Below are 26,095 nucleotides of genomic sequence, written 5' to 3'. Positions count from 1 at the left end.
TTGCTGCTTGTAACAAAGTACCCTGGAATTGGTGGCTTTAAACAACAGAAATGTATCATCTAACAGTACAGAAGGTCCAAGCTCAGATGGGTTTTACTGGAGTAAAATAAGATTTCAGCAATATCATGTTCTCTTTAGAAGCTCCAGAGAAGAGTTGCTCCCTTACTTTTTTCCAGCTTCTCAAGGTCACCTGCATTCCTTGGCTTGTGCCCTCCATCAGTCTGACCTCTGCTTGCATCTCTCGCTCTTCTCACCTACAGCCTGTGCTCCAGGACAGGAGAAGCTACCACAACGAGAAGCTGGAGCAACACAACGAAGAGTAATCCCTGCTTGCCACAACTAGAGAAAGCCTGTGCAAGGCAACCAAGACCCAGTGCAGCCAAAAATAAATAAATGGAAGGGGAAAAAGGAATTGGCACAAAAAATCACCTGGAGTTTAATTAAATGCAATTGGCCCATCCCACCATAAGTAGAGACAGAATCATGGTGTGATAGACCATCTCTTCACGCCCCCGCATTTAAATTCCATCCAAGGTCCTTTCTGTAACTTACAAGGTCCTCTTTGATCTGACCCCTGACTCCTTTGCGTTTTGATGTCACACTACTCTCTTGCCTACTGCTGCTGCTGCTGCTGCTGCTAATTTGCTTCAGTAGTGTCTGACTCTGCAACCCCATAGACAGCAGCTCCCAGCCCACCAGACTCCCCCATCCCTGGGATTCTCCAGGCAAGAACACTGAAGTGGGTTGCTGTTTCCTTCTCCAATGCGTGAAAGTGAAGTCTCTCAGTCATGTCCGACTCTTTGCAACCCCATGGACTGCAGCCTACCAGGCTCCTCCATCCGTGGGATTTTCCAGGCGAGAGTACTGCTCTTGCCTACTACTATATACTAAAACTATGTCCCTTCCAAAATTCATATGTTGAAACCTACTCCCCCAGTGTGATGGTATTTAGAGGTGGGTTCTTTGGGTGGTGATTAGGTCATGAGGGTAGAGCCCTCATGAATGGAATTTGTGCCATTTTAAAGGAAACCTCAGAGAGTTCCCTTGCCCTTTCTACCATATGAGGACACAGTGGGAAGATGCCGTCTATGGATCAGGTAGTGGGCCCTCCCCAGATACTGAGTCTGCCAGTGCCTTATTCTTGGACTTCCCAGCCTCCAGAACTGTGAGAAACAAATTTCTGTTTGTAAGTCACCCCGTCTATGACATTCTGTTATAACAGTCCAAACAGAAGAAGACACCTACTCTACTCCCCAAATGCCTTTATGTTTCTAAAACATTCCAAGACCTTCCTTCCTCAGCTTAACTTATAAACCTCTTTTACATCTGATTTCTTGTATCACATCCACCAGGTTTCAACTCAGAAGTCCTCTTATCAGAAAACTCTTCTCTAATTACCCTATTTAAAGTAAACCCTGTTCCCCATACCTCTCTACCCAACGGACACTACCATTCTGGAATCCATCCTTTTTCTTTTTTTTGGTAAAAACACTTAACAATTCTGAAATTATCACGTATAAACATGCTTCCCACTAGTCTATTTCTACCAGACTATAAGCTCTACAGGGGCAGGGAATTATCTGTTCAGGTAGAAACTATCAACAATTATCCATTTAGGCCATGATACAGAAAGTCAGTCAAGTATCATCTTTGTTATGTGAGTTGCTAACTTTAGTATCTACTACTCTCCCACCAGTCCATAATATCACATCATAAGTAAACTTTGGAAGTGTTTTGTCATTTCAAAGCACTGTCGTACAGTTTAATCCTTTGAATACTTATAATAATTCCATTAGGTGAGAATTTCCATTTTTAAAGATGAGGACACAGGTTTAGGAAAGCTATGTTACTTGCCACAGTGACACAGCCACTTAAGACTGTGGCAGAAATGAAATTTGTTTATTTTCACTCCAAGCCCTACAGTGTCTGGGATGTGTATTTTGCTATACTGGACAGCCTTGATTAAAATGAAAAGAAAAAAAATAACATAGAAGTTATAACCCTAAAGCAATACAGATATATCAAAAGGCATTTAAAAATAAAGACTTATAGAACGGACTTTTGGACTCTGAGGGAGAGGGAGAGGGTGGGATGATTTGGGAGAATGGCATTGAAACATATACTATCATGTAAGAAACGAAGTGCCAGCCTATGTTCGATACAGGATACAGGATGCTTGGGGCTGGTGCATGGGGATGATCCAGAGAGATGATATGGGGTGGGAGGTGGGAGGGGGATTCAGGATTGAGGGCTTGTATACACCCGTGGTGGATTCATGTCAATGTATGGCAAAACCAATACAGTATTGTAAAGTAAAATAAAGTTAAAAAATAAATAAACAAAAAAATTATTTAAAAATAAAGACTTTAGTTAGATCCCATAAATCTCTAAGGTAAAATGCAGTTCAAGTTCTAGAAGGATATAATGAATAGATGTATGAATGGCTGAGGAATGAAAAAAAACGTACATGACGTAAGAGGAAATTCAGGCTCAGGTGCCCAGGACAGAGAGTTTTTCACATTAGTCTGTGAAGTTAGAAAAGCCTCCTCTGAAGTCAGGAAGGAACTGTCACTTCCATTCTATAGATGGAGATATGCAAATTCTCTTTTGCAGGGATAGTCATTAGAAGACGGGAAAAACAGTGCTCAGATTTAGCAGAGTCTTTGCGTCACTTCATTTTGTTGATAAGGGCCCAGGATGTCAGAGCACAAGAGATGGATGGGACGAACGGAGTGGAAGAACAGTGACTCTGCAGCTCTTTAGATCAAGATGTTCAATGTTTGGAAGTACCTCAAGAGAGAAGTGGAAAAATCTGTCTGTGGGTTAGTTAAGATCCAGAATGTCCTTTGGGGTTTTGCTTTTTCAAAGATTGATAGAAAGTCTCTCGTTATGTGTTTCCAATCACATTGTGGATTCACTAAGATGAAACTGACAAGTATTTCTTATTTTGTGTTCTTGGCATAGGAGGCAGTGCCTTGGGAAGCTACAGTTTTAAAGGAAAGCAGAGTTCTCACAGATGCAAAGAGCCATCTGGCACACCACCTCAGCAGACTACTTGAAGAAAAGTCATTTCCAACAACATTGACAGGATCATAAATTTGGTCTTTGTCTAACAACACATAACACTTTAAGCAGTTTAGATAGTTTATAAATGTTTAAATAAAAAATGCAAATTTTCCCATTTTCTCCCAGTCAATTCAACAGACATTGAACCAAACATTACATATGTGCAAGATGTCGTTAAATTGAATGTCAAATTCAACCAATTTATCTTATAAAGTAGCATGTTCTAGTAACATGTTTGCACATTGCCCTTGACATCTTTCTAACAAAGACTCTAAAGAAGATCCTTTTTAATATTCATTTGTCTTCTTCATTAATACATTTTCATTTTCATCATTGCTATGCATAGTTTAAACACTGTGGATAAGAGAAAGAAAGAAGGAAGAAAAGGAGGGAGGAAAGAAAAGGAAAGAAATGTCCTCAGCTTCCAAAAGTTAGCAGCCTAACCAGAAACACACACACAGTCTATTTGCTATGGCAGAAACTACCTTGGCAAATAGATTAACTTTATTGTGTCTCAGTTTTCTCTCTGTATAATGAGGAAGTTGAATAAGATGATTGCTGAGATTCTTTACAGCTCTAACATCCTATAGGCCATTCAACATTTACTGAGCAACTGTTGCATGTGAAATGGGAAGTATTTAACTAGAAGAAACAAGATGTATAGCCTGAGTAAAACTCTTTTGGCTTTAAAGTGATTACAATTTATTGGCCAAATGCAAACAACTAACTGTACTAGAGGATGGCATGAATAAAGGTGCTGGGGACACAAGAGGAAGACTTGATACAAATTCAGGACTTGATACAAATTCAGGAAGGAACAATGAGAGACCAGACAAGCTGCTGTAAGGATAGCAGAGAGATGAGGGGTATGAAGGGTATGAAGGGTAAAGGGTGTTAAAGGAAAGAGCAAGAACAGTAGGGAAGGAAACTCAGAAAACACTGGCTATTTTAAAAGATCAATAACAAGCTAATCAAGCTTGGTTCTTGGAAAAAGATGGAAAAGGTGACTTTGGGATGAACTAAATCAACCAGCCCAAGGTCCTGGAGGAACTGCCTAGAAGCCAATTTCACAATGAATTCAGAAACCAAGGCTCATAAACTCATAAGATAATTCTTATTTTAATGCAGAAGAAATGGACATAGAGAGATTGTCTGGCTGATGGTGTATTGAAACTGAGGATCACTAAGGAAGCTAGAAGGTGGTAGAGTGCTCAGCGTAGACAGATGGATATAGAAAAACCAGCAATGAGGAAATCTCAACATGTTCATCCGGACAATTTAAGTATGTTCCCAATGAATTATTTCCCAGCCTATGGACTGTTTCTATTTTCAAGGCTTCTCACAATGCAGTGAAGCAGTTCATTTTATCTTAAAATGGTAGGTTGATTAGGGTGTTTCAGATGATTGTCTTGAGAGAAGAAATTATGAAGAGGATTCAGGGATGAGCTCATATCACTGAGGCTAGAAAAATCCAATGAAAGAATCCATTTTAATATGAGTAGTGTCAGATACCAGGAAGCCAGGGGACATGTGTTTGAGGTTATCCTCTGATGTTACCTAGCAAACACACTCCCTTATACATCATGAATGGAAAGATGGGGCTGAGCTGGGATAGTGAGCCAAGCCTTGGTAGAGGAAGGCTGCGACTTAGATTGAGAGGAAGAGAATGATGGTGGTATAGGTGGTAGACGCAGTTTCAGAGAGGGAGGGCTAATGGTGTGGAAGATGGAACCAACAGCCAGTTGATATCAGGAAGTCTGTGTCATAGTCCACCCTGGCACTGGCACAGTGAGCTCGCGAACCCAGGAGGCAGGTGGCAGGTATGGAGGTTGTGTACGGACCCAGTAGCATGGGCACCACCATCACCAAGCCTGATTAAGCTATCAATGCTGCCAAAGGTTCAACTGGCCAGCAAACAGAGACAAATGCTGAACTTACCTGTTTCAACATCCCTCATAGAAACCAATTCACTACTTGGTGGCAAGTTGATGACATTGGACCTTTTTACTCTGGAAGGGGCAGCTGTTCCTCTGGACTGGAACTGACACATATTCTAACCATAAGCCTTCAGTCAGCGTTGATATTTGGGGGCTTACAAGTGTTTGATCTCCTCAATAGGATCCTACATAACAACCCCTCTGATCAAGGGGGTTGACAATGGGCATATGTTGATGGGATCCCCCAGTTCTGTCACTCATGAGAGCTGCTGGCCTGGTAGAGTAACAGGGCCATTTCTAGAAGTTCTAGCTGTGGCTGGCACATAAGAGAGTCCAGTCAGACCAAAGATACCTCTCAGGGGTAGGAATCAGGAACGTGGGCTCCTCATATCAGTGACATAAGAGACAATGGCTGACCTTCAATCCTGAGGCCCAGGACTCTTTTAACACACATGAAAAAAAAATGCCTTTATTTTTTTTTTCTTTTTTTCTTTTTTTCCTTTATTTGTTTTCTACAAGTGACATCAGAGGCTAAAAACAGAGGACCCGGATAACAGGTGTTGAGCACCAAGACTCCTGCCTGTGGTAGCTTCTTAGATACTCTGTCCTCCAGCCCAGCCCTTTGAGGTATCCAATTTTTTTGAACAAGTGGAATCATTTCCAACAACAGGGCCATTCAGAAACACTTCATTTATCCACAGGCTCTTCTGAGAGGATCTCTGCGTGACTGCCTCAAGGAGCTCTCTGCTGGTGACAGCTTTTCTGTGTTTGTCGAAGGATAGTCTAGTGGCCTTCAGGTTAATCTGTTTCAGGGGCTCCCCAGGTGGTGCTAGTGGTAAAGAACCTGCCTGCCAATGCAGGAGATGTGAGAGAGCAGTTTCGATCGCTGGGTTGGGAAGAACCCCTGAAGCAGGGCATGGAAACCCACTCCAGTACTCTTGCCTAGAGAATCCAAAGGACAGAGGAGCCTGGCGGGCTACAGTCTGTAGGGTCACACAGAGTCAGACACGACTGAAGTGACTTGGCACACACACAGTTTCAGTTATCAATCCTCCAGAGGACCCAAGGATCCACTGAAGTCAGGGTGTGTTTCCTTTAGGATTTCCCCACATAACTAAAATGAGCTTCCTTTCCCCTCCTTTTCTTTCCCAAGGCTGAACTGGTCTGCTCATACTTCCTTTTGGTTGGGATACATGTTTTTGTCTTCTTAGACAGTCTTAGGCCATGTAAGCACACGAAGCACATGTGGAGGTTTTAATCCTTTGTAGTACAGTCCATACCCCACTCCAGCACTCTTGCCTAGAAAATCCCATGGACGGAGGAGCCTGGTGGGCTACAGTCCATGGGGTCGCTAGGAGTCGGGCACGACTGAGCAACTTCACTTTCACACATGAGAGAAGGAAACGGCAACCCACTCCAGTGTTCTTGCCTGGAGAATCCCAGGGATGGGGGAGCCTGGTGGGCTGCCCATCTATGGGGTCGCACAGAGTCGGACACGACTGAGCAACTTCACTTTCACTTTTCACTTTCATGCATTGGAGAAGGAAATGGCAACCACTCCAGTGTTCTTGCCTGGAGAATCCCAGGGACGGGGGAGCCTGGTGGGCTGCCCGTCTATGGGGTCGCACAGAGTCGGACATGACTGAAGCGACTTAGCAGCAGCAGCAGCAGCACAGTCCATGGGGTTGCAAAGAGTCAGAAACCACTGAACACTTGTCAGCAGCAGGACCAGTGCACACAAAAACATCTCTCTCTCTCTAGGTGAAGACACCCAACAACACTTCCTAAGAAATGTCAAGTGACCCCTCCTTTTAGGGTTCTGAAACTGCTTACAGGAGTTCCTACACCTATTTTGTGCTTAGTTGCTCAGTCATGACCGACTCTTTGTGATCCCATGGACTGCAGCCCACCAGGTTCCTCTGTCCATGGGAATTCCCCAAGCAAGAACACTGGAGTGGGTTACCATGCCCTCCTTCAGGGATCTTCCCAACCCAGGGATTGAACCTGGGTCTCCCGCGTTGCGGGCAAATTCTTTACCATCTGAGCCACCAGGGAAGCCCAAGAGTATTGGAGTTAGCAGCCTATCCCTTCTCCAAGGGAACTTCCTGACCCAGGAATCGAATCAGGCGGATTCTTTATCAGCTGAGCTACCAGGGAAGCCCATACCTATTTTCAGGGGACTTTATATGACTGACATTATATATAAAATTTTATTATTTATTTTTGGCTCTACTGGGTCTTCATTGCTATGTGGGCTTTTCTCTAGTTGTGGTGAGTGGAGGCTACTCATTGCAGTGGCTTCTCTTGTTGCAAAGCACATGTGCTTTAGTAGTCGTGACATATTGGCGCAATAGCTGCGGCACATGGGCTTAGTAGCTCCACGCATGTGGGACCTTCCTGGCTCAGGGACGGAACCCGTGTCTCCTGCAACAGCAAGTGGATTCCTTAACACTAAGCCACCAAGGAAGCTCCAGGACTAAGATTTTTTGTTTTCCTCTAATACATTTTAAAACATATACAATAAAGAGATTAATCCCATATTTTACCCAGATCATAGCTCTAGAATCTAGACAGAGCCAGATATTAATATTTGGTATCCATGGTGACTGAAGAGCAGAGGACCCTGGAGAATCAGGATGTCTGGATTCAAATTCCAACTCTAGCACTTTCTACCAGTCATGAGAGCTCAGAAAGCTGCTTAAATTCTGTGTCTCAGTCCTCATGTGTAAAACTAGCTTCATAATATCACCTGCCTCATGCAGTTGTGAAAATTAAATGAATTAACATGTGGATCTCTTGGAATAGATCTTGGCACCGAGTGGGCGCTCAGTAAGTACAAGCATTTACTGGTTGTGGTTGTTTGTTGTTGTCTGGTTGTTACTTGACATGCTGAATCCTAGGGGCAGGTGCTTCCCCACAGCAGGTGGAACCGTTCTCAGCCACAATACTGCTTGAGTCATAATAAAATCATGCTGCCAACTTCCTGAACTATTGAATTACTTGAGCTTCTACATACAATCCTTTTTTTTTTTTCTTTAAAGCTACCCTTTCTTTTTGAAGTTCACAGATTACAGAGGCTCTTTCCTCAACTCCACCTTTCCTTTTCAAGGACATTAAATCCCAAAGAAAGCAATTTGGAAATGACTTCTTTTATTGCCACCCTTTTGTAGCTCCTCTTCCCCCATTCATCCTTCCATCTCATTTGTACCTAAAGAAAAATGATACTTCATTCATTATATTGTCATACTGTGCAGCTTATAATTATATAAGTGTACGTGTCTTTCATATCGAGGATTTAACGTGTACTATCCCTTCCCTTGATTTCCTTTCTGGTTCAGTGGTAAAGAATCTGCCTACCAATGCAGGAGACTCAAGTTCGATCCCTATGTTGCGAAGATCCCCTGGAGGAGGGCATGGCAACCCACTCCAGTATTCTTGCCTGGAGAACTTCATGGACAAAGGAGCCTGGCCAGCTATAGTGCACAGGGTCACCAAGAATCAGACACGACTGAGCGACTGAACAACAATGGGAAACTGACACACATTCCATCTCCAGAGATCTGCCTAGTATCCTCACCTCATGGGACTCTGCCTCCCTGCTCACACTGCTCCCTGCTCTGTTCTGTCTTTGATTAGTCATTCAGTAAAAGTTATTGAATACCTACTCTGTGCCAGGCACGTCTTGGAAATGCAAGATGAATAAGACATAGCCTTTTCATTTACTCAACAAATATTTGTGTACCCAGGCTCTGAGTTAGATGTGGTAGAGATGGAAGAAAAAAAAAAAAAGTCCCAGGCTTTCAACAGGCTTTTAAACTTCTGCTGCTGCTGCTGCTGCTGCTGCTGCTAAGTCACTTCGGTCGTGTCCGACTCTGTGCGACCCCATAGACAGGGGCCCACTGTCCCTGGGATTCTTCAGGCAAGAACACTGGAATGGGTTGCCATTTCCTTCTCCAATGCATGAAAGTGAAAAGTGAAAGTGAAGTTGCTCAGTCGTGCCCAACTCTTCGCAACCCCATGGACTGCAGCCTACCAAGCTCCTCCATCTATGGGATTTTCCAGGCAAGAGTACCGGAGTAGGGTGCCATTGCCTTCTCTGTTAAACTTCTGAGAAGTCAACATAAATTTTTTAAAAGTATGACTTGTTGTAATAAATGTATGGTACAGGAGGACAGAAGAGAGACCATCTAACCCAGCTTAATGAAGTCAGGAAAACTTGAGAGAGAGGAAAAAATGAGGCTTGGATGAATATGAGTTTGCCAGACAGACAGAATAAAGAGAGAGATTCAACAGCTTTGAAGCAATGTGGCACTTGCAATCTGGCTAGTGTATATGAGAAACAGAATTTAAAATTGCATTTCATTTTAGGTGTGTGTGTTCAGTCATGTCCGATTCTTTGCTACTCCATAGGCTGCAGCCCGTCAGACTCTTCTGTCTGTGGGATTTCCCAGTCAAGAATACTGGAGTGGGTTGCCATTTCTTTCTCCAAAGATTATTCATGACCCAGCAATCTAACTTACATCGCCTGTGTCTCCTGCACTGGCAAGCAGAGCCTTTACCACTGGGCCACCTGGGAAGCCCCATTTCATTTTAGTTCCTCTTAATTAAACTGGAAATAGCCACATGTGGCTCTTGGCTACCACGCTGGACAGAGTGGATCGCACCAGACTATACCCCTGAAGAGGAAGGAGACTGTCTTCTCTTTACTCTTTTTCTACTTCTTACTGGCTGGAAAGCAGATGCTGTGGCAAGTCACCTCAGACCAGCAGATGGGACATCACCCCAGGGATGGAAGTAAGACAGTAGAAAGGACCAACTTTCAGTTTAGCGTAAGCTCACATTTTCATGTGAAAGAGACGTCAATTTCTGTATTGCTTAAGCTATTGTTATTTTGGATCTTTATACAGCAGACAAATTTGTATCCTAACACAATGTCTCTTACAATAATGAAAAGCAATAGTCATAATCTTGCTAAGATTTTTTTTTGAGATTTTCCTGTGTACAAGCCCCTGTGCTAACTGTTCTAAGTGCCTGCATCCCATTTAATCTCCACACATAATGATAAGGGAGATAATTGTTTATTCCCATTCTGCAGATAAAATGAAGCCTTACCAAAATGGCTCATTAGTGGTAGGATTAGATCTAACAGCAAACCATATTCTAGGAAAGAGATACATAATATCTTTTCTTTTTTAAGGTTCAAGTCAGCTTTTATCAGCTTGACCTTTATTTCCTCTTCCTTTAAAACTTATTTATTTGTTTGTTTGTTTGGCTGAGCCAGGTCATAGTACACAGGATCTTCAAACTTCGTTGAGGCGTGTGGGATCTAGCATCCTGACCAGGGATAGAACTTGGGCCCCCTGCATTGCGAGTGCTGAGTTTGAGCCACTGGACCACCGGGGCAGTCCCATACATAATATCTTATCATTAAAGATCAGGAAAATTGACTGTAAATCAGAGTTTTAAAATGCAGAGATGACATTTATGTCTGCGGCAGACATTCTCAGCCACCCAGCACCCGTTACCTCCCTCTTCCTGAAAACAGAACCTCAGTTTGTTCAACTAGTGGGTGGAGATTCTTTGACATCAGGAAGAGTAGGTTTCCACTGCAGAACCCAGGAGAGAAATTCTGATTGGTCTAAACTAGTAATAGTAGTTTCATTCCCCTTGGCCAGTAATTGGTCTAAGGATCAATGAGATGTAAACACAAGTTTGATAGGGAGGGTGACCCTTTCCAAACAAAAAGCCACAAGTCTGCCCAGAATGAAGATGCAGTGATGGAAGTGTGGCACCCATCTTGCAACTTTAATGATAAAAGTCAACAATGAAGAAGGCAGAGTGGAAAGCTAAGTGAAGTTCTTGACATCATTGAGCTTCTCCTTGTCTGGACAACCTAACTCCAGACTTCTTATAAGACGAAAAAAACGAATCCCAATTTACTTAGGTCACTATCAATCAGGTTTCCAGTTACTTACAGCTGTAAGCCTTCCTGATACACATATATGTACACCTATCTTTTGTTTTCTTAGGAAAGACAAGGAAAAGTCACACAGCTTACAGTGCTATTTTGCACACTCTCGGCTGACTGCTGGAAGCCAATTCCACCGGCTCACCCACAGTAAGAATTGTTTTGCTGCTGTTGCTTAGTTGATCAGTCGTGTCTGACTCTTTTGTGACCCCATGGACCGCAGCCTGCCAGGCTCCTCTGTCCATGGCATTTACCAGGCAAGAATAATGGAGTGGGTTGCCATTTCCTTCTCCTTTTCCTGACCTAGGGATCGAACCCACGGTCCAGATTCTTTACCGCTGAGGAACTAGGGAAGCAAAAGTCATTTCAGTCTCTCTCAAAACACCTATTTTGGTGAGATAGGAAAACAGACCTTAATAGGTAACAGAGTTCAGGCAAAATGCATATTTATCTCTTTCCCACGCTTAAACTAAAAAGAAGTTTCCCCTCAATTAGAAATATTTATTAAAAAAATAAATATTTATTCTGTAATGCTTTGATATGTAAAACACTTCTGTTGTTTTAGACTGTTAATATTCTGAAATTGTAAAATAAATTTCTGTTATCTTTCTTTTTTAATTTATGTTTTAATTGAAGGAAATGTTTGGCAGAAACCAATAAAATTCTGTAAAGCATCCTCTGTAAACTTTCTTAATCTCTGTAGCTTTGGAGAAAAGCAGAAGCACTAAACTTAATGCATTAAGAGGATTCATTCAATGGGTATACCTTGCCACACCAAACAGAAATGAAGAACTGAGGCATGTTACAGAATGACTGAAGTTTAAAAATGGGCTTAAATCATAGATAAATAGAAGAGGCAGAAATACTGTTTTGCTCTTGAATTATACCGAAAGCTGATTTTATTCTATAATTCTAAGTGTGCAAGAAAAATAAATAATTTTTATGCAATCAATTATCCAGAATTTCAAACAAATTCTAAAATCTTTTGGAATGCTAGATATAACACTTTCAGTTGAAAGGAGAAAGAGCAGATATATCTCTAGCCATATGTTAAATTTGTTGTTGTTGTCCAGTTGCTCAGTTGTATCCGACTCTACGACTCTATGGACTGCAGCGTGCTAGGCTTCCCTGTCCTTCACTATCTCCTGGAGTTTGCTGTGTTACATGTTAAATAAAGATGCACATATACAAATATATACCATGCCACCACCTTAACTATGGGGTTAATCTTTAATCTGATTCACAACTGAAAAGATCATGTGGCAGCTGGTTTTACACTATTTCATTCACAAAAAGAGATTATCCATTAGACAAGCACATTTTCCCCTGGAATTTCACAGAATAAAGGCGCCAGACACATTTTTCTTTAAACACCAAGCTATGCAAAATATTTCCAGATATAATCAGAAGGGTATGAAACAGCAAATTAAGCATCAGACAATCTTCAGCATTATCTGTGTTTTTGAGAGATCTGACAAGTTGAAAGAGCAGTTTGATTAAGGAAAAAAATATTGGAAAAGGCAACATACCTTAGAGATGATTAATGGTTCCCCACGCTCCAAACCACCTTTCAAAGTAAAACCCCAGGGAGCTCCTCCCTGCAGGAACGCTTCCAGATAAATGTACCGTCCCCTGGAGGTCCTGTTAGGGGTTAGTGTGGCACTGGTCTCATCGAAGTTCTCCGTCGTCCTCATCATGGCAAACACATGATGCCTCGAGTTAAATTTTAAACGCCTGAAGCAGTTTCAGGAGAATGGTGTTTAGCATTATGCCATCCTTCGCAATCCACGCTGGCCAAAAAAGACGTTTTCAGAAACTAATTCTTTCAGATGTAAAAGGTTCTTGTGAGCTTAACTCCAAGATGCTGAGCCAGGAGGATTTTTCACTTCAACGTTTCTGAATGCAACTCTCCTCCTGGAATTCCCGGTTCTCACTAAAGCCCCGGAGGGGTGTATATCTCTCCACTCCGTTAAAAAAAAAAAAAAAAAAAAACTTCTTTCACTGTCACTCTCCAGACCGCCTCTATTTCACACACACCCACGCCAAATTTTTTCCAGTAGATTATACAGAGAAACTTAAAGTCCTCTTACAATATAGTAAGAAAATTGCAAAAACTCAACTGCATACCTCAATTTTGATTATCAACCCTTTCTTCCTCTCTGAAATTTACCATTACAATAGCCTCCCATCTTCCCAGAAGTAGCTTTAAAAGAAGCTACTATGCTTCTGCTAGCTTCAGAAGTTTCTAACTTGTTCCAAACAGATAAGCTGTGCTGAAACTTATTTGTCTATGTTTTTCAGCAATAAATTCAATCTGTTTCTTGAAAACAAAAAAGTTTTTCCAGGATGTAGAGAAAAATGGGAAAAAGCATGGTAAATTAACCTTCTCTGGAAAAAATATCCAGGCGGCAGCTCAGTCCTTTTTTTGGTATTTTCAGTGATGAGCAGCCACTACTGCAGCCAAGGCTGTACTTGCCTTTTCTGAACGAGTAAGGAGTTCAGTTCGTAAGAGGAAAATGGATTAAGGCAAACAGAGCGACCACAATCTTTCTGCACAGTAAGCGCTGCTATGTGGAATTCAGTTCCTCACAAAGACCTGACCAATCACAACAGTCTTTCACTTGATAAACCGTAGACAGTTAAAAGTACTCACGGCTAATCAGCAAGTAGTAAAATAGTTGACGGACTAACCCCACCTAGTTCCAATTAAAGCAGAATCCCTGGGAGCGAGACCTAAGCATTGACATTTTTTTAAAAACCTCTGGGCAATTCTGCCCTGCGGCCAAGTTTGCAGAGCTTTTTGGTAAACATTTAAGTGTCAAGGTGGTAGCAGAAGGGCTTTATTTTGTTCATTAGAAGAAAATGCCAAGTAAAATTTATAAATGGCTTCTCATCTTGAAACAGGACTCTCCAATCAAATTTCTCCTTGTTTGATTCAGTACAAACAGGTCGCAGGCTTTCTTCTATATTGTAATTGTTATCTACTCCAAGGCTCTTTGTCATCCATTCTTTAAATGAAAAGAAATACTTAGTGTCTGGCAAGTAATAAGCACTCAAGGTGGAATGTTGTTTGGATTTCAGGTTAGCAATGGAATTTTGTAATAATGTTACACAAAATTTGACATCAAAACTTTCCATTAAAAATTTAAATAGTGTAAGATAACTGTATGTTTTAGCCAGAAGCCCCAGCTATTAAGTTGGAACAACTTATAATTATTTCCAGGGGATATTTTGCTAAAATTTTTTTTGTTTAAAAGTACGTGATGTGAATTCTGTTGGATACTGACGTTTTCATATCAGTTTAATTTGGTGTTTGTACCTATAGTTAATGAAAAGTTAATATAATAAAGAAGCAGATATAATATGCAAAGAAGTCTATACGATGTTTAATGTACAACAACACATGACAAGTGTTATTTGCTTTTCAGTAGTAATTTCATCTGTAGGGCTCAAAGACAAAATAAAGAAAAATCTCATTTTAATGTAATGATAGTATTTTAGTGAAAACAAAAGGTGTACAAAATGAAAGTAAATGGTAAACATTGTTTGAGTCTTAAGAGTAATTTATGCAATTTTTATTGGGGTTTCCTTTTACAACTTAATTTATAAATAAAGAATAGAAGGTGAAATCTTGACTTTTCTTTCACTCCATTATTAAAATATATATGTATACAGAGAGAGAATATTTAAATAAAAACCAAGGTAAATGAAGTTTCTTTCTGAAAAGTATTTTTGTGTGTGTGGCATTTACAGTCTTGCTCCTGATTCATTTTGTAAAATATGGGATTTCAGAGAACCAACATTTAATATTAAAAGTAATAAAACCAAAAACAAGATGGAAAGGAAGTAAGAACACGTTAAGCAGTGAAGAAAGAACTCAGGGCTTGTGGACTGATGAAACCTCTATTTTATATAATCACCAAAAGTATTTGACATAAATATTTAATGAAACTTGATAATTTGAAAAATAAACCATATAGAACTTGTTGGACACAGTGTAGCAACTGATAGATCAAGGTTAGAATAATTTTTTCCCTCTTCTTCCATTGCTCACAATCAAAGAACGTATACTTGTTTTAAAGGTAAGTGCATTGAGGCCATGAGAAGCCTAAATAATCTGACCAGCATCCCTGCAAGCAGCCTTCTTATTGTTCAGTCACTAAGTCATGTCTGGCTCTTTGTGACCCTGTGGACAGGCTTCCCTGTCCTTCATTATATCCCAGAGTTTACTCAAACTCATGTCCATTGGATCAATGATGCCATCCAACCATCTCATCCTCTGTCACCCCCCTTTTCCTCCTGCCCTCAATCTTTCCCAGCATCAGAATCTTTTCCAGTGAGTTTGGTCTTTACATCAGGTGGCCAAAGTATTGGAGTTTCAGCTTTAGCATCAGTTCTTCCAATGAATAGTCAGGACTGATTTCCTTTAGGATTGACTGGGTTGATCTCCTTGCAATCCAAGGGACTCTCAAGAGTCCTCTCCAGCACTACAGTTTGAAAGCATAATTGGGCATAAAATTAAAATCGTCAGACCCTTAGGAATGGACTCTCAGTTTAAGGTAGGTATTTGCATTTATGGCTAAAGGGAAATTGTTTATGTGGCCAGCATTGCTAATTCATAAGGATAACTTCTGTTAAGGCATGTGACTTGGACCCAAACTCTAATTAGAGAATGAAATTGGACCCTCACCCCTCTCTAGACAGAGAAAAACCACCCTATTGTCTCAAGGTGCTGACAGTGGAAGGAACCGTGAATATGAATGTCTTTGACCTTGCAGACCCAAAAGGGTCTCAGGACTTCCCAGGATACCCAGACTACATTTTGAGAATTGCTGGCCTCAACCAAGTACAGCCATACCTGAAGCTATCCCATTTTTACCAGTTTGGTGAGCTTATAAACACATGTGTAGTTTTTCCCTGAATAGCTGGAGTTGGGTTTCTGTTACTTGCAACTGAAAGAGTTTCAAGTAAACACAATGAAACCCTTCATGGTTTTTCCTAGTTTAGGAAAAGGTTTAGGGAAGCTTAGTGCTGTCTCATGGGGGGGGCTTCCCAGGTGGCGCAATGGTAAAAACCCTCCTGACTCAAGATACGTGAGTTCAGTTCCTTGGGCGGAAGATCCTCTGGAGTAGGAAATGACAACCCGCTATAGTATTCTCGCCTGGCAATTTCCATGGTCACAAAGAGTCGGACACGACTGAACACACACACACAGTGCTGTCTCACAGAGGTAGCTTTGAATGTTGTTTTCTATTTTCCTACTTCTTCTCTCCTTCTTTGTGCCTCTAAAGTAGAATTACTTTTACTTTCTTATCAAATTCTTCCTTCATAATAGATTCCACATATCTCACAACTTTCTATCTCTGTATGAAAGATTCCCAATATTGTAATTGTTCATCTTGCTGTTACTGTAATATGGCCCCAGAGCAAAAAAGTTCAATCATATTGACTCTCCTGTTCTTCTGGAGCGCCTATTCCAAATGTGCTTTTAAATGTCACTTGCCTAATCATTGTTCTGATTTCTTAGAAATCATGCATCACTCTATTTGTTAACATTACTGAAGGGAAAAATATGTTCTTTTCAAAATGTTCACTCCTTGATTTGTTCATAGCAACCTGTGTGTCTTTCTCTTTTGTTTTAGCATTTTAAGTGTAATTTTTAAATTATTGGGTGTTTTGAATGCCTTTAAATTTAGTATTTCAAAGATTGAAAATTCACTGGGTTGTCTCCGAAAATAAAAAACTCAGAGTGACATCTAGTGGCTCTTCTGGCTTACTAAATAGTCACCAAAGGAACTGTACATAGTTATTAAATTGTACCTTTGGAAGGTTATTTAGATTTTCTTAGAATGTCTCAGAACCATCCCAAATAAACAAAAATCAACCTTATTTTAAACCTTGCACAGTCTCTCTAGGCAACCTTTCAGATGAAAAAAAAAAAAAAAAAAGATCTCTTCATGTGTCTCTTTCTTAAGGGTGAGGAAAACTTCCAAGCCGACCTTCCCTCACCCTTAAATGCCAAGAAGCCTCAGCTGAAGAGTCACTTGAAACGAGGACTGGGAGAGGACTGGAAGCCCAAAGAGTAGTTAAAAATCATCAACTGCTAGAACTGCCCCTGAAGCAGTGTCCTAGCTCTACAGAATGTGGATACTCAAAGTGGGGTTCCCTGAGAAAGGAGCGAGGGGCGATGGATGCTGGATTTGTGGTTTTCACCACCAGCTTCACTCACCATCCTGAGGGCTGTCACAAAACTGCCAGAGCACAATCAGTTCACATCTTTTGGGAATGATGAAAATGCCATGTCTTGATCAAAGCTGTAGTTTCACAGGTGTACAGCTGGTCCTTGAACAACATGAAGTTTAGGGGTACAGAATCCCCTCCCCCTGACCCATGCAGTCAAAAATCAAAATACTTAACTTTATGGTCAGCCCTCTGTTCCCTCAATTTTGTGTCGAGGAGTCAATCAACTGCAGATTGTGTAGTACTGTAGAATTTATTTATTTAAAAAAAAATCCGAGTGTAAGTAGACTTGTGTAAAAGTAGATCAAACCCTTATTGCTCAAGGGTTGAATGTATATCTATGCTACTGCTGCTGCTGCTAGAAACCACATCAAATGGTACACTTTAAATAAATGCAGTTTAACGAACAGAAATTACACCTCAAAAGGTCAGCTTAAAAAAAAACTCAAGGGACTTCCTTGGTGGTCCACTGGTGGTTAAGATTCCACTACAGGGGGCACAGGTTTAATCCCTGATTAGAAAACTAAGACCCCACATTCTGCATGGCACAGTAAAAAAAATAATAAATAAGATAAAATAAAATTTTAAAAATACAAGAATCCCATCAATGAATGGATAAACAAAATGTGAGGTTTTATACTATCATTTATATATATATATATATATACATCTCACATAATAGTGGAACATTAATTCAGCCTTTAAAAAGACAACAATTTTGATACATACATGGATGAAACTTGAGGACATTATGCTAAGTGAAATAAGCCAGTCACAGTAGGGCAAATGCTGTATTATTCCACTTATATGAGTTCTCAGAGGAGTCAAATTGGTAGAGTCAGAAAGTAGAATAGCGGTTGCCAGGGGCTGGAGAGAGGGTGAATGGAGAATTAGAATTTAATGAGTGCTGCTGCTGCTGCTAAGTCACTTCAGTCGTGTATGACTCTGTGCGACCCCAGAGACAGCAGCCCACCAGGCTCCCCCATCCCTGCGATTCTCCAGGCAAGAACACTGGAGTGGGTTGCCATTTCCTTCTCCAATGCATGAAAGTGAAATGTGAAAGTGAAGTCACTCAGTCCTGTCTGACTCTTCAAGAACCCATGGACTGTAACCTACCAGGCTCCTCCATCCACGGGATTTTCCAAGCAAGAGTACTGGAGTGGGTTGCCATTGCCTTATCCAACTTTATCAACGAGGCCTTCTCAGACCACACATGAAATGGTACCTACTCTCTCTACCCTCCATACTCTATCTCATCTACACTTATCCCCATCTGATGTATTTGAACTTGTCTCTCTGCTCATTGCTCATCTTCTACAAGAGTATAAACTCCATGAGGATAGGAGTTTTTTTGGTTCATGGCTGTATTTTCAACACCTTTGCACATTGCATATCAGGTCTCTATGAATACACGTTCAAATGACTGGATGAATGGTATAGAAACTCTGGACCCCTTCCTTTACCTCTAAATGTTTTATTTTAAAAGCTAAGAATCTCTTTTAAATTCAGTATCAGAGACATACCATGAAGTAAAACTGTAAGGCACTTCAAATGAAAATAATTTTATAATAAAATTATAATGTTCACACATATATGTGGGTTTAAATAGTTTTATAGTGTTCTAATAAACATATTTCAATTAACAATTTCAAAAAGAATTAAAAAAGGAACTTTCTTGGTTCTTAGGGTCCAAATATAAACACGAGACATCAATGGAAATCACATATTAGGTAACTAAAACATTTTCTTGCCGTAAGAACACAGTTGTGCTTTAACAGAATAAAAGTTTAAAACAAAAGAATTAAAAATTGCTTTCTGTCTAGCCACACAATTTAAACCATTCACCCTTCCATTAAATACTCTCATTCCCTATTAAAATACTTGATTCTATAGGCAAGATTGTCCAGGTCAGTAAATTTATATTATAGGTACAATAAAAAGCGATCTTTAGTGGTATTTAATACTAATTTTATGAAAATCTAAAACTACATTATGTAATGTAGGATTTATTAATATTTCCAATCAACTCACACATAAAAAGTTACTCGCTGGAGGTGTCCTCATAGTGCCACTGCTAATAGCATTAACGCTGACAGGTGGCATCCATCACACTCAGGCCCTTTCTGGATTTCTTCAATCCGAGCACTAATTTAGGCAGTACGGAGAAGTCTAAGTGTGTCACCACAGTATATTAGTTCTATATTACAGAGATGACGACAGACAGCAACTGAATCACAGAGGAAGAAAACTCTCCGGAGGCGAGAGGGTCAGCTATTCCGAGTACACTTCTGAACCTTGCAAAACATTCCAGACAGGATCAGGATAAGCAAAGGCAGATAGACAAAAGGGAATTGAGAGGTAGGTTGGGGCGGGAGGGGCCACTGTTAGAAGGAGGGCGGGGAGGCCTGACTGGCAACGCCAATATTGGCTTGATTCTTAGATTGTAAATACAGACAGGATTTATGCGGGTCAGTAAAGAATTGGGGAAGATCCTCTGCGGAACAACTTGGAGAATAGCCTGGGGCGTTCGGGTGATGGGGGCAGAGCAGGACGTGGATACCGGTTAGGAGGCCGCAGATAAAGAGAATGGCCGTGAGTGGCAGAGAGTATAAACTGGAAGCCCGAATCGGGGTCGCTTGTGGAGTAGGGCTGGCAGGATTTGATGCCAAGCGGCCCCCTCGGTCAGAGCTCCTAGTATGGAGACGCTGGGCGGGAGGAGGGGGCGGAAATGGCGCTCGGTTACCCGGGCGACGGCGTCTAGGGGCGGAGACGGCCCCCACGAGGTTAGTTCAGCATTCCCCCTCACCCCCTCCCCCGTCTCGGGCGAGGTGCCCAACGGTTGCCCCCGAGGCTAGCTTGGAGCAGGCAGGGCGCGAGCCCGAGCGCACGGGGAGCTGGCGCACGGGTGGGCGGGGCTCGGTCCTGCGCCGCCGCCACCGCCGCCGCCCAGTCGACGCAGGTGCGGCCGCCGCGCCCGCCGGCGCCCCCGCGGGGATGGGGCCGGTCTCTTAGGATGAGGCGTTGGTAGCAGGTACAAGGGCGGGCGCGACCTGGGGACCGGGTGAGGAGGTGGGTCATTCGCAAGAGGACCCGAGGCTGCGCACCTTTCTTTCTGGAACCTTCCAGATCTTTGCGTTTGTTTTGCACATGATGGATGTCCAATAAATTGCTTCTTTACCAGGAGGGACTGCCGTTGTTTTCAGGACTCACAAGACTTCCGGGGACGGTGGCTGAACTGTAGGATTACAGTGTTCGTTTTGGTAGAAACAACAGGATCTTGTTGTTCCAACATTACTGCTAACTCCTGTTCCTACCAGCTTCTCTGGCAGACGCGGGGTGGGGGAGGTGGGGCGGGGAATAGGGAAGACAGATATGTAATGAGTAATGTGTAACCTTGGACAGTCTAATCCAAATGAGATTGTATTAAATGCTGTGCAAGGGCCCTCTCAGCTGGAACCCTGTCTGTTAAGTGAGGAGTCTGGTTCTGCATCATTATCAGTATCAGAAACAGTGAGTTCTCAGATGAGTCCACCCTCCCCCCCAAAACTCTGCTCCCTGTCCCCACTGAGGCTGTTCCGGGCTGAGTTCATGCATCTTTATTTTTTTCTTTTTTAAATTATGAAAGTATGATAACATATTTACAGAAGACGTGGACAATACAGAACAAATGTAATCTATAGTTCCACTGTATATTATAATTATTTTTAAGTGAATAAGTTACGATTTTTAGTCGGAGTTTCAGCATCAAGCTCTCAAAAGTTAATAGAATGAATACGTAGAATAGCCAGAAAAGTAGAAAGATATAATAGACCTTAAGAGCCCTGTGGTGTTCATGCATCTTGGTGTACTTTAGGAGCAAGGGAAAGTAGAAGAAAAGTGAAGTTGGCCGTTTCTTAGGATGCCAGGGTCTTTTGATTGGCATCCACTTCTTGCTTCCTCCGAAGCCGCCTTTTCAGGAAAGGAAGGCTCAGCACCTTCCACTGTCCCAGAACTCAGCGGGGCAGGACTGTTTCTCTGTGTAAAGTCATGGGGTGGACGTGGGGGAGTGTGGGAGATGCCTGGTCCTCCCAGCTCTGTTGTTTTTAGATTTATACAGTTATCTTTGTCTTGTGGGTAAAATGGTTTTTATGCCCTGGAGACATTTTTATACTCCTGAATTGAGGGCAGAAATTGACAATTTATTTTGTATATGCAGACTCCTTACCATTATGATTTACAAAGAGGACTCGGTGTTGTCTGTTTAGTATGTTAGGGCCACTCACATCCACAGTTCATTAAATAGGGCCTCTGTGAACCACCTGTTCCCACACTAGAAGCCCTCAAATGATTTGATATAGTAGGATAAATAAGGGCCACCCAAAAATATCAGATCCTAATCCCTGGAATTATAAATGTGATAAGCCAAGAAGGTCTTTGCATATATGATTAAGTAAAGGATCTTGAACTAGAAAGGTTATCTGAGTGGATCCTAAATGCAAACAGTAGAATCCTTGAGGGAGGCAGAGATTAGACAGGGAAGGGGAGACTGCATGGTGAACACAGATCAGAGTGATGTGGGCACAAGCCAAGAAATGCCAGCAACTACCAGAAGCTGGTGGAGGCAAGAAATGGATTCTTTCTTTGAACCTTTGAAGGGAGCACAGCCCTGCCAATACTGGGATTTCAGCCCTGTGAGACTGATTTTGAACTTCTGGCACCAGAACTGTGAAAGAATAAATGTCTATGGTTTTAAACCACCAAGCTTTTGGTAACTTGTTATGGCGATTATAGGAAACTAATACATACAGTTATGCTTATAAGTCACAGAATCAGGCCTGTATTGATGAATGTTTTAAATCTTTCCAGCTGGGGCAGTGGCAGGTGTTGTAGTGGAGACCACTGAGTATTTCCTGAACCCTGTACATCCTAAGGAAAAGATTTAAACAGAATTTGGTGAGAAGGGAAAATAAGTTAGTTGCATTAGAAAGAGATGGTCTAGTACTAAAGCAATTTCTTTAAACTTTCTTTGTATTTCTATTAATATATCACTGCATTTGCTCTGGTTAAGAGAATATAGGTACAAAATGACTTAGGTTTGGTCCTTAGCTAAGATGTTGTTGGATGTCTATCATGTGTATATCAAATAAGAGTTGCAGACACCTGCAAATTGAGTTCTAGGTTCAATCCAGGAGAAAAGAGGCAACGCTAAAGTGCTTCCATAAGGAAGTTAAAAGCAGTCTCTAGTTATCTTGAAATTAAGACACTTTGCAATATTTAGGATTAGGATGCAGGGGGAAAAAAAAAGTGTTCAGATTTAATTGATTGACTTCTGGGTCCCAGGCAGCTAATTTGCATCCCTATTCTTACTCCACAAAGCATTACAGAAATGTACAAAGAGTAGCCAATCTGCTTTATTTTTGAACTACTTTTTTGAGGTTTAATTTGCTTACCATAAAATTCATCAATGTTAAGTATAAAATCCAATGATTTTTATTAAGTCACCATGATTCCGTCTTAGAACATTTCCATCACCCAAAAAAAGATCACTTGTACCCATTGGTAGTCAGTCTCCATTCCCAACCCCAGCACCAATCTGTTTTTGATCACTGGCCTACTTTAGAGTTAAGGTTTTAATTCCTCTGCAGGGACTACTCCAGTGGCTTCAAAACTGACCACTGCTTCTACTCAGCATATTTCCCACCCAGCCGCTGGAAGATCATATGCCTCTGGTTAAAATGCTCCAGTGGCTTTCTGTTGCAATTAGAATAAACCTCCAAGTCCTTAGTGTAGCTTTTTCAAGTTCCCATGAACTCTACAACCAGCCAACCTCAGCAGCAACTTCTCAAGATAATTTAGGAAAGGAACTCCTAAAAAGCACGGTTTCTGTGGACACAGTACACAGCCGGCTGTCTGTAAGCAGACCTCCCGTTCTCCCCGGTCTATGTGCAGGCTCCCCTAGCCTCCTCCCTGGCAGTCAGTGAACACGTAGTCTTTCTTATCTCCAGACCTTTGCCCATGGTACTTCCCCTTAGGATCATCCCCAGTCCTCTGCAAAGCTGACTCTTTGTCATTCAGCTCACATGTCACTTCAGGAAGTCCTTCCCTGACCTACTAAGTAGCCTCAACTCCTCAACTCTGTATGTTACTACTCTACTATCCTCATCATTGCACTTGACCACTCTCCAAAATTATATTTTTGATTTATTTTGTTAATGTCTGTCTCTGTTAGAATATAAGATCCACAAGGGCAGAAACTTGATCAATCATGATCTTACAAAAGCTCTGTCTATAGTATTTACAGAGGCACTATTCATAGTGGCAATACGCTGTAAACCATCAAAATGCTACTAACAGCAGTTAATAATTACCAGAGGCTTACTGTGTACCAGGCCCCGTGCTAAGTGTTTTATATGCATGGATGATTTAATTAAATTTTACTACTTTTGATGTGGGAAGAGTGAGGAAAGCATGTCCTCCAAATACAGTTCCCCACATTAAATTATATCTTTCAGAGGTATTGGGTAGTGTTCTTTCCCTTATTATTAGAACATTGATTTTAAGGCTGGATCAGTGTACCTTGCTACCAGCTCCATAGTTTTGAACCTCTTTCTCCACTTCTCTGAAAACCAAACTGGAGACGGGTTTTCAGGGAAGAAAGGAGGAAGAAAAAGTGTAAATAAAGGAGGGTCCTGAAAGAGGAGGGCATACTCAGGACACAGCTCTGAATGGACAGTGTGTGTCAGGAGAGTGAAGATGAAGGAGATGAGGCTGAGAGGTTGGTTAGGCCAGATTGTAAAGGCTTTGAGGGCTAGTCTTAGTTTAAGCTGTTGTTTTTGAGCAAGTTGTGGCAGAATAGCTCTGATGTTAAAGGAAGATTGTAAGAAACTGAAACTTAGGAGGACCATTGTGAGGAATTTTGTAGCAGGTCTAGTAAGAGTTGGTTAAAGCATGAAAGAATACAATAGGACTAAAAATAACTTAAGCTGCATGTGCCAGGATTCCTTCCTTGTAACTTAGGACCACATTTAAGTCTCCTTCACTGAGTTAAAAGGTATTACTCAACAGAAGGTGGAGTTTGAATAAATAACAGATGAAGACACTGAAATGTCTGACTTGGAAAGCTGGCTTTATGGTATCACTATCTGAGAGCATCCTAGGAAATAGGTTAGGTAGGAATGCAAAGAGACCAGATTTGGGATAAAGATGAATCTAGAGCCCCCTCAATTTTTTTAACAACAAAGCATGAAATTTTCTGGAAGCAGTGGAATTATCCCTGTCTGGCTTTGCTGACTGGAATCACCTGTGAGAAGTCATTGTATTTGGGGTCATCTTTTTGCTGAGGTTTCTCCATACGAAATCATAGAATGAAAAAAAAAAAAAGAAATCATAGAATGTCCAGATTGGAGAAGATTTTACGATTCTTCTAGCTCAACACTCTGCCAAGAGAGGAAAGCCAGTGGCGGTTGTCATTCCAACAAATGCTCATCCATTTTCAGCTTGAACACCTCATGAGGAGGTCCACTGTGTATATATTGAAGGTGCTCCAGTTTTTAGAATGTCCCTCTCTGCTCTGAGCTAGAACCTGTCTCCCTTTACTTCTGTCCATTAGTCCCCATTCTGCACATAGAATATCATCATTCTTTTTTTCATTTGAGATTAAATGATATATAACATTAAGTTAGTTTCAGGTTACTACATTATGATTTAATATTTGTGTTGTCATTCATTTTTCCAGTAAGGCAGCTGCTCACTTAGATTCCACTGAGATATTCCGAAATTCCTATTTTTCTCAGCTACATTGCTTAAGATTTATAGAACTATTGCTAATTTATAGGTAGAATTTCCTCTACTCAGTAACTTTTCTAACCAAGCACAGGAGCTGTTACCTCGTCAGAGCATCTCCAAGCAGTGAAAAGCAGTTTAGGGGATCTATTTAAGTTAGTTTGGAAGTACCCAGAGAAAGGTTGGAAATGTAGATAATGGGCCTGTTGGTTTACTTGCTGCCTTATCTTGATCATGTCAATGAGACCTGTACAACAAGATTAGTGTTAGACCAATAGAGAGCATGGACTTCCGTGGTGGCTCAGATGGTAAAGAATCCACCTGCAATGCAGGAGACCTGGCTTCAGGCCTTGGGGTGGGAAGATCCCCTGGAAGAGGACATGGCAACCCACTCCAGTATTCTTGCCTGGAGAATCCCATGGACAGAGGGGCCTGGCGGGCTACAGTCCCTGGGGTCACAAAGAGTCAGAAACGACTGAGCGACTAAGCACAGCAAAGTAGGGAGCATATAGCTGAACATGTTCTGTTGTATAAACTTATTGTAGATAAGTGCCACAGGTGCCATTTTAAGTGCTATAAATGTCAAATGTCAATACTTTCATATACAAGATAAACCCAAAGGAAGAATTCAAACTTTTGTTGTTGCTATTGTATGTATGTGTTTTAGGTGTTGTTAAGATCTTAAATGATGAAAATGAACTTGCAAGTTGAACTTTTTGAAAATAATAAATTTTAGATAATGAAGTAGTATATATATTAATAAGCAGATTTTAAAATATTTTCTGTTTTTCAGGTGTTAATAGGATAAGTGAAAATAAGAATATCCAGATTTTAAGGTATTTCTTATTTTGCTTTGGGTTATACTTAAGAATTGTGACTAAATAAAACTGATAACACTAATTTATTATATCTGCAACTAATTTTAGAGCCTGAGGTCTTAAGCTTGATCATATGCCTAGGCTAGAATATCTAATATCATAAAGTTATAAGGGGTTTATCTCTGTGGTTTTCAAACTCTGCTCAGTGGAGCCTTCTGTATTCCATAAAGGTATTTGGAGGGCAGAGAGGAGGGTGTGTAGTCAGGTGTCTGAAGATTCAACGAAAGGCTTCCACTCCTTAAAAA

General features: G+C 41.2%; 2 protein-coding genes across 49 annotated transcripts in view; one reads left to right on the top strand and one right to left on the bottom strand.

The window, feature by feature from the left end:
• SHROOM3 (shroom family member 3) overlaps positions 1-12,963 on the bottom strand; it is a 330,073-nt gene extending 317,110 nt beyond the window's left edge. Inside the window, exon 1 of the mRNA XM_069594398.1 lies at positions 12,501-12,963. Within this exon, the coding sequence (XP_069450499.1) occupies positions 12,501-12,668 (168 nt within the window). The 5' untranslated portion in view covers positions 12,669-12,963. The remainder of the gene's footprint in view (positions 1-12,500) is intronic.
• Positions 12,964-19,429: 6,466 nt separating this feature from the next.
• The window catches only part of CCDC158 (coiled-coil domain containing 158), an 80,367-nt gene continuing 73,701 nt past the window's right edge, over positions 19,430-26,095 (top strand). For 36 of the 48 annotated variants that reach the window (XM_069593193.1, XM_069593192.1, XM_069593188.1 and 33 more), the window contains exons 1-2: positions 20,022-20,242; positions 25,766-25,808. The gene's annotated coding sequence lies outside the window, so the exon portion shown is untranslated. Of the gene's footprint in view, positions 19,570-20,021; positions 20,281-25,765; positions 25,809-26,095 lie in introns of those variants that run through there. The other 12 variants (XM_069593163.1, XM_069593172.1, XM_069593200.1 and 9 more) reach the window with 9 other exon arrangements.

Source organism: Ovis canadensis, chromosome 6 (genome assembly GCF_042477335.2).
Source record: "Ovis canadensis isolate MfBH-ARS-UI-01 breed Bighorn chromosome 6, ARS-UI_OviCan_v2, whole genome shotgun sequence".
Classification (NCBI taxonomy): domain Eukaryota; kingdom Metazoa; phylum Chordata; class Mammalia; order Artiodactyla; family Bovidae; genus Ovis; species Ovis canadensis.
Note: the sequence above shows the minus strand (reverse complement) of the source record. Positions and strands in the feature narration are given on the sequence as shown.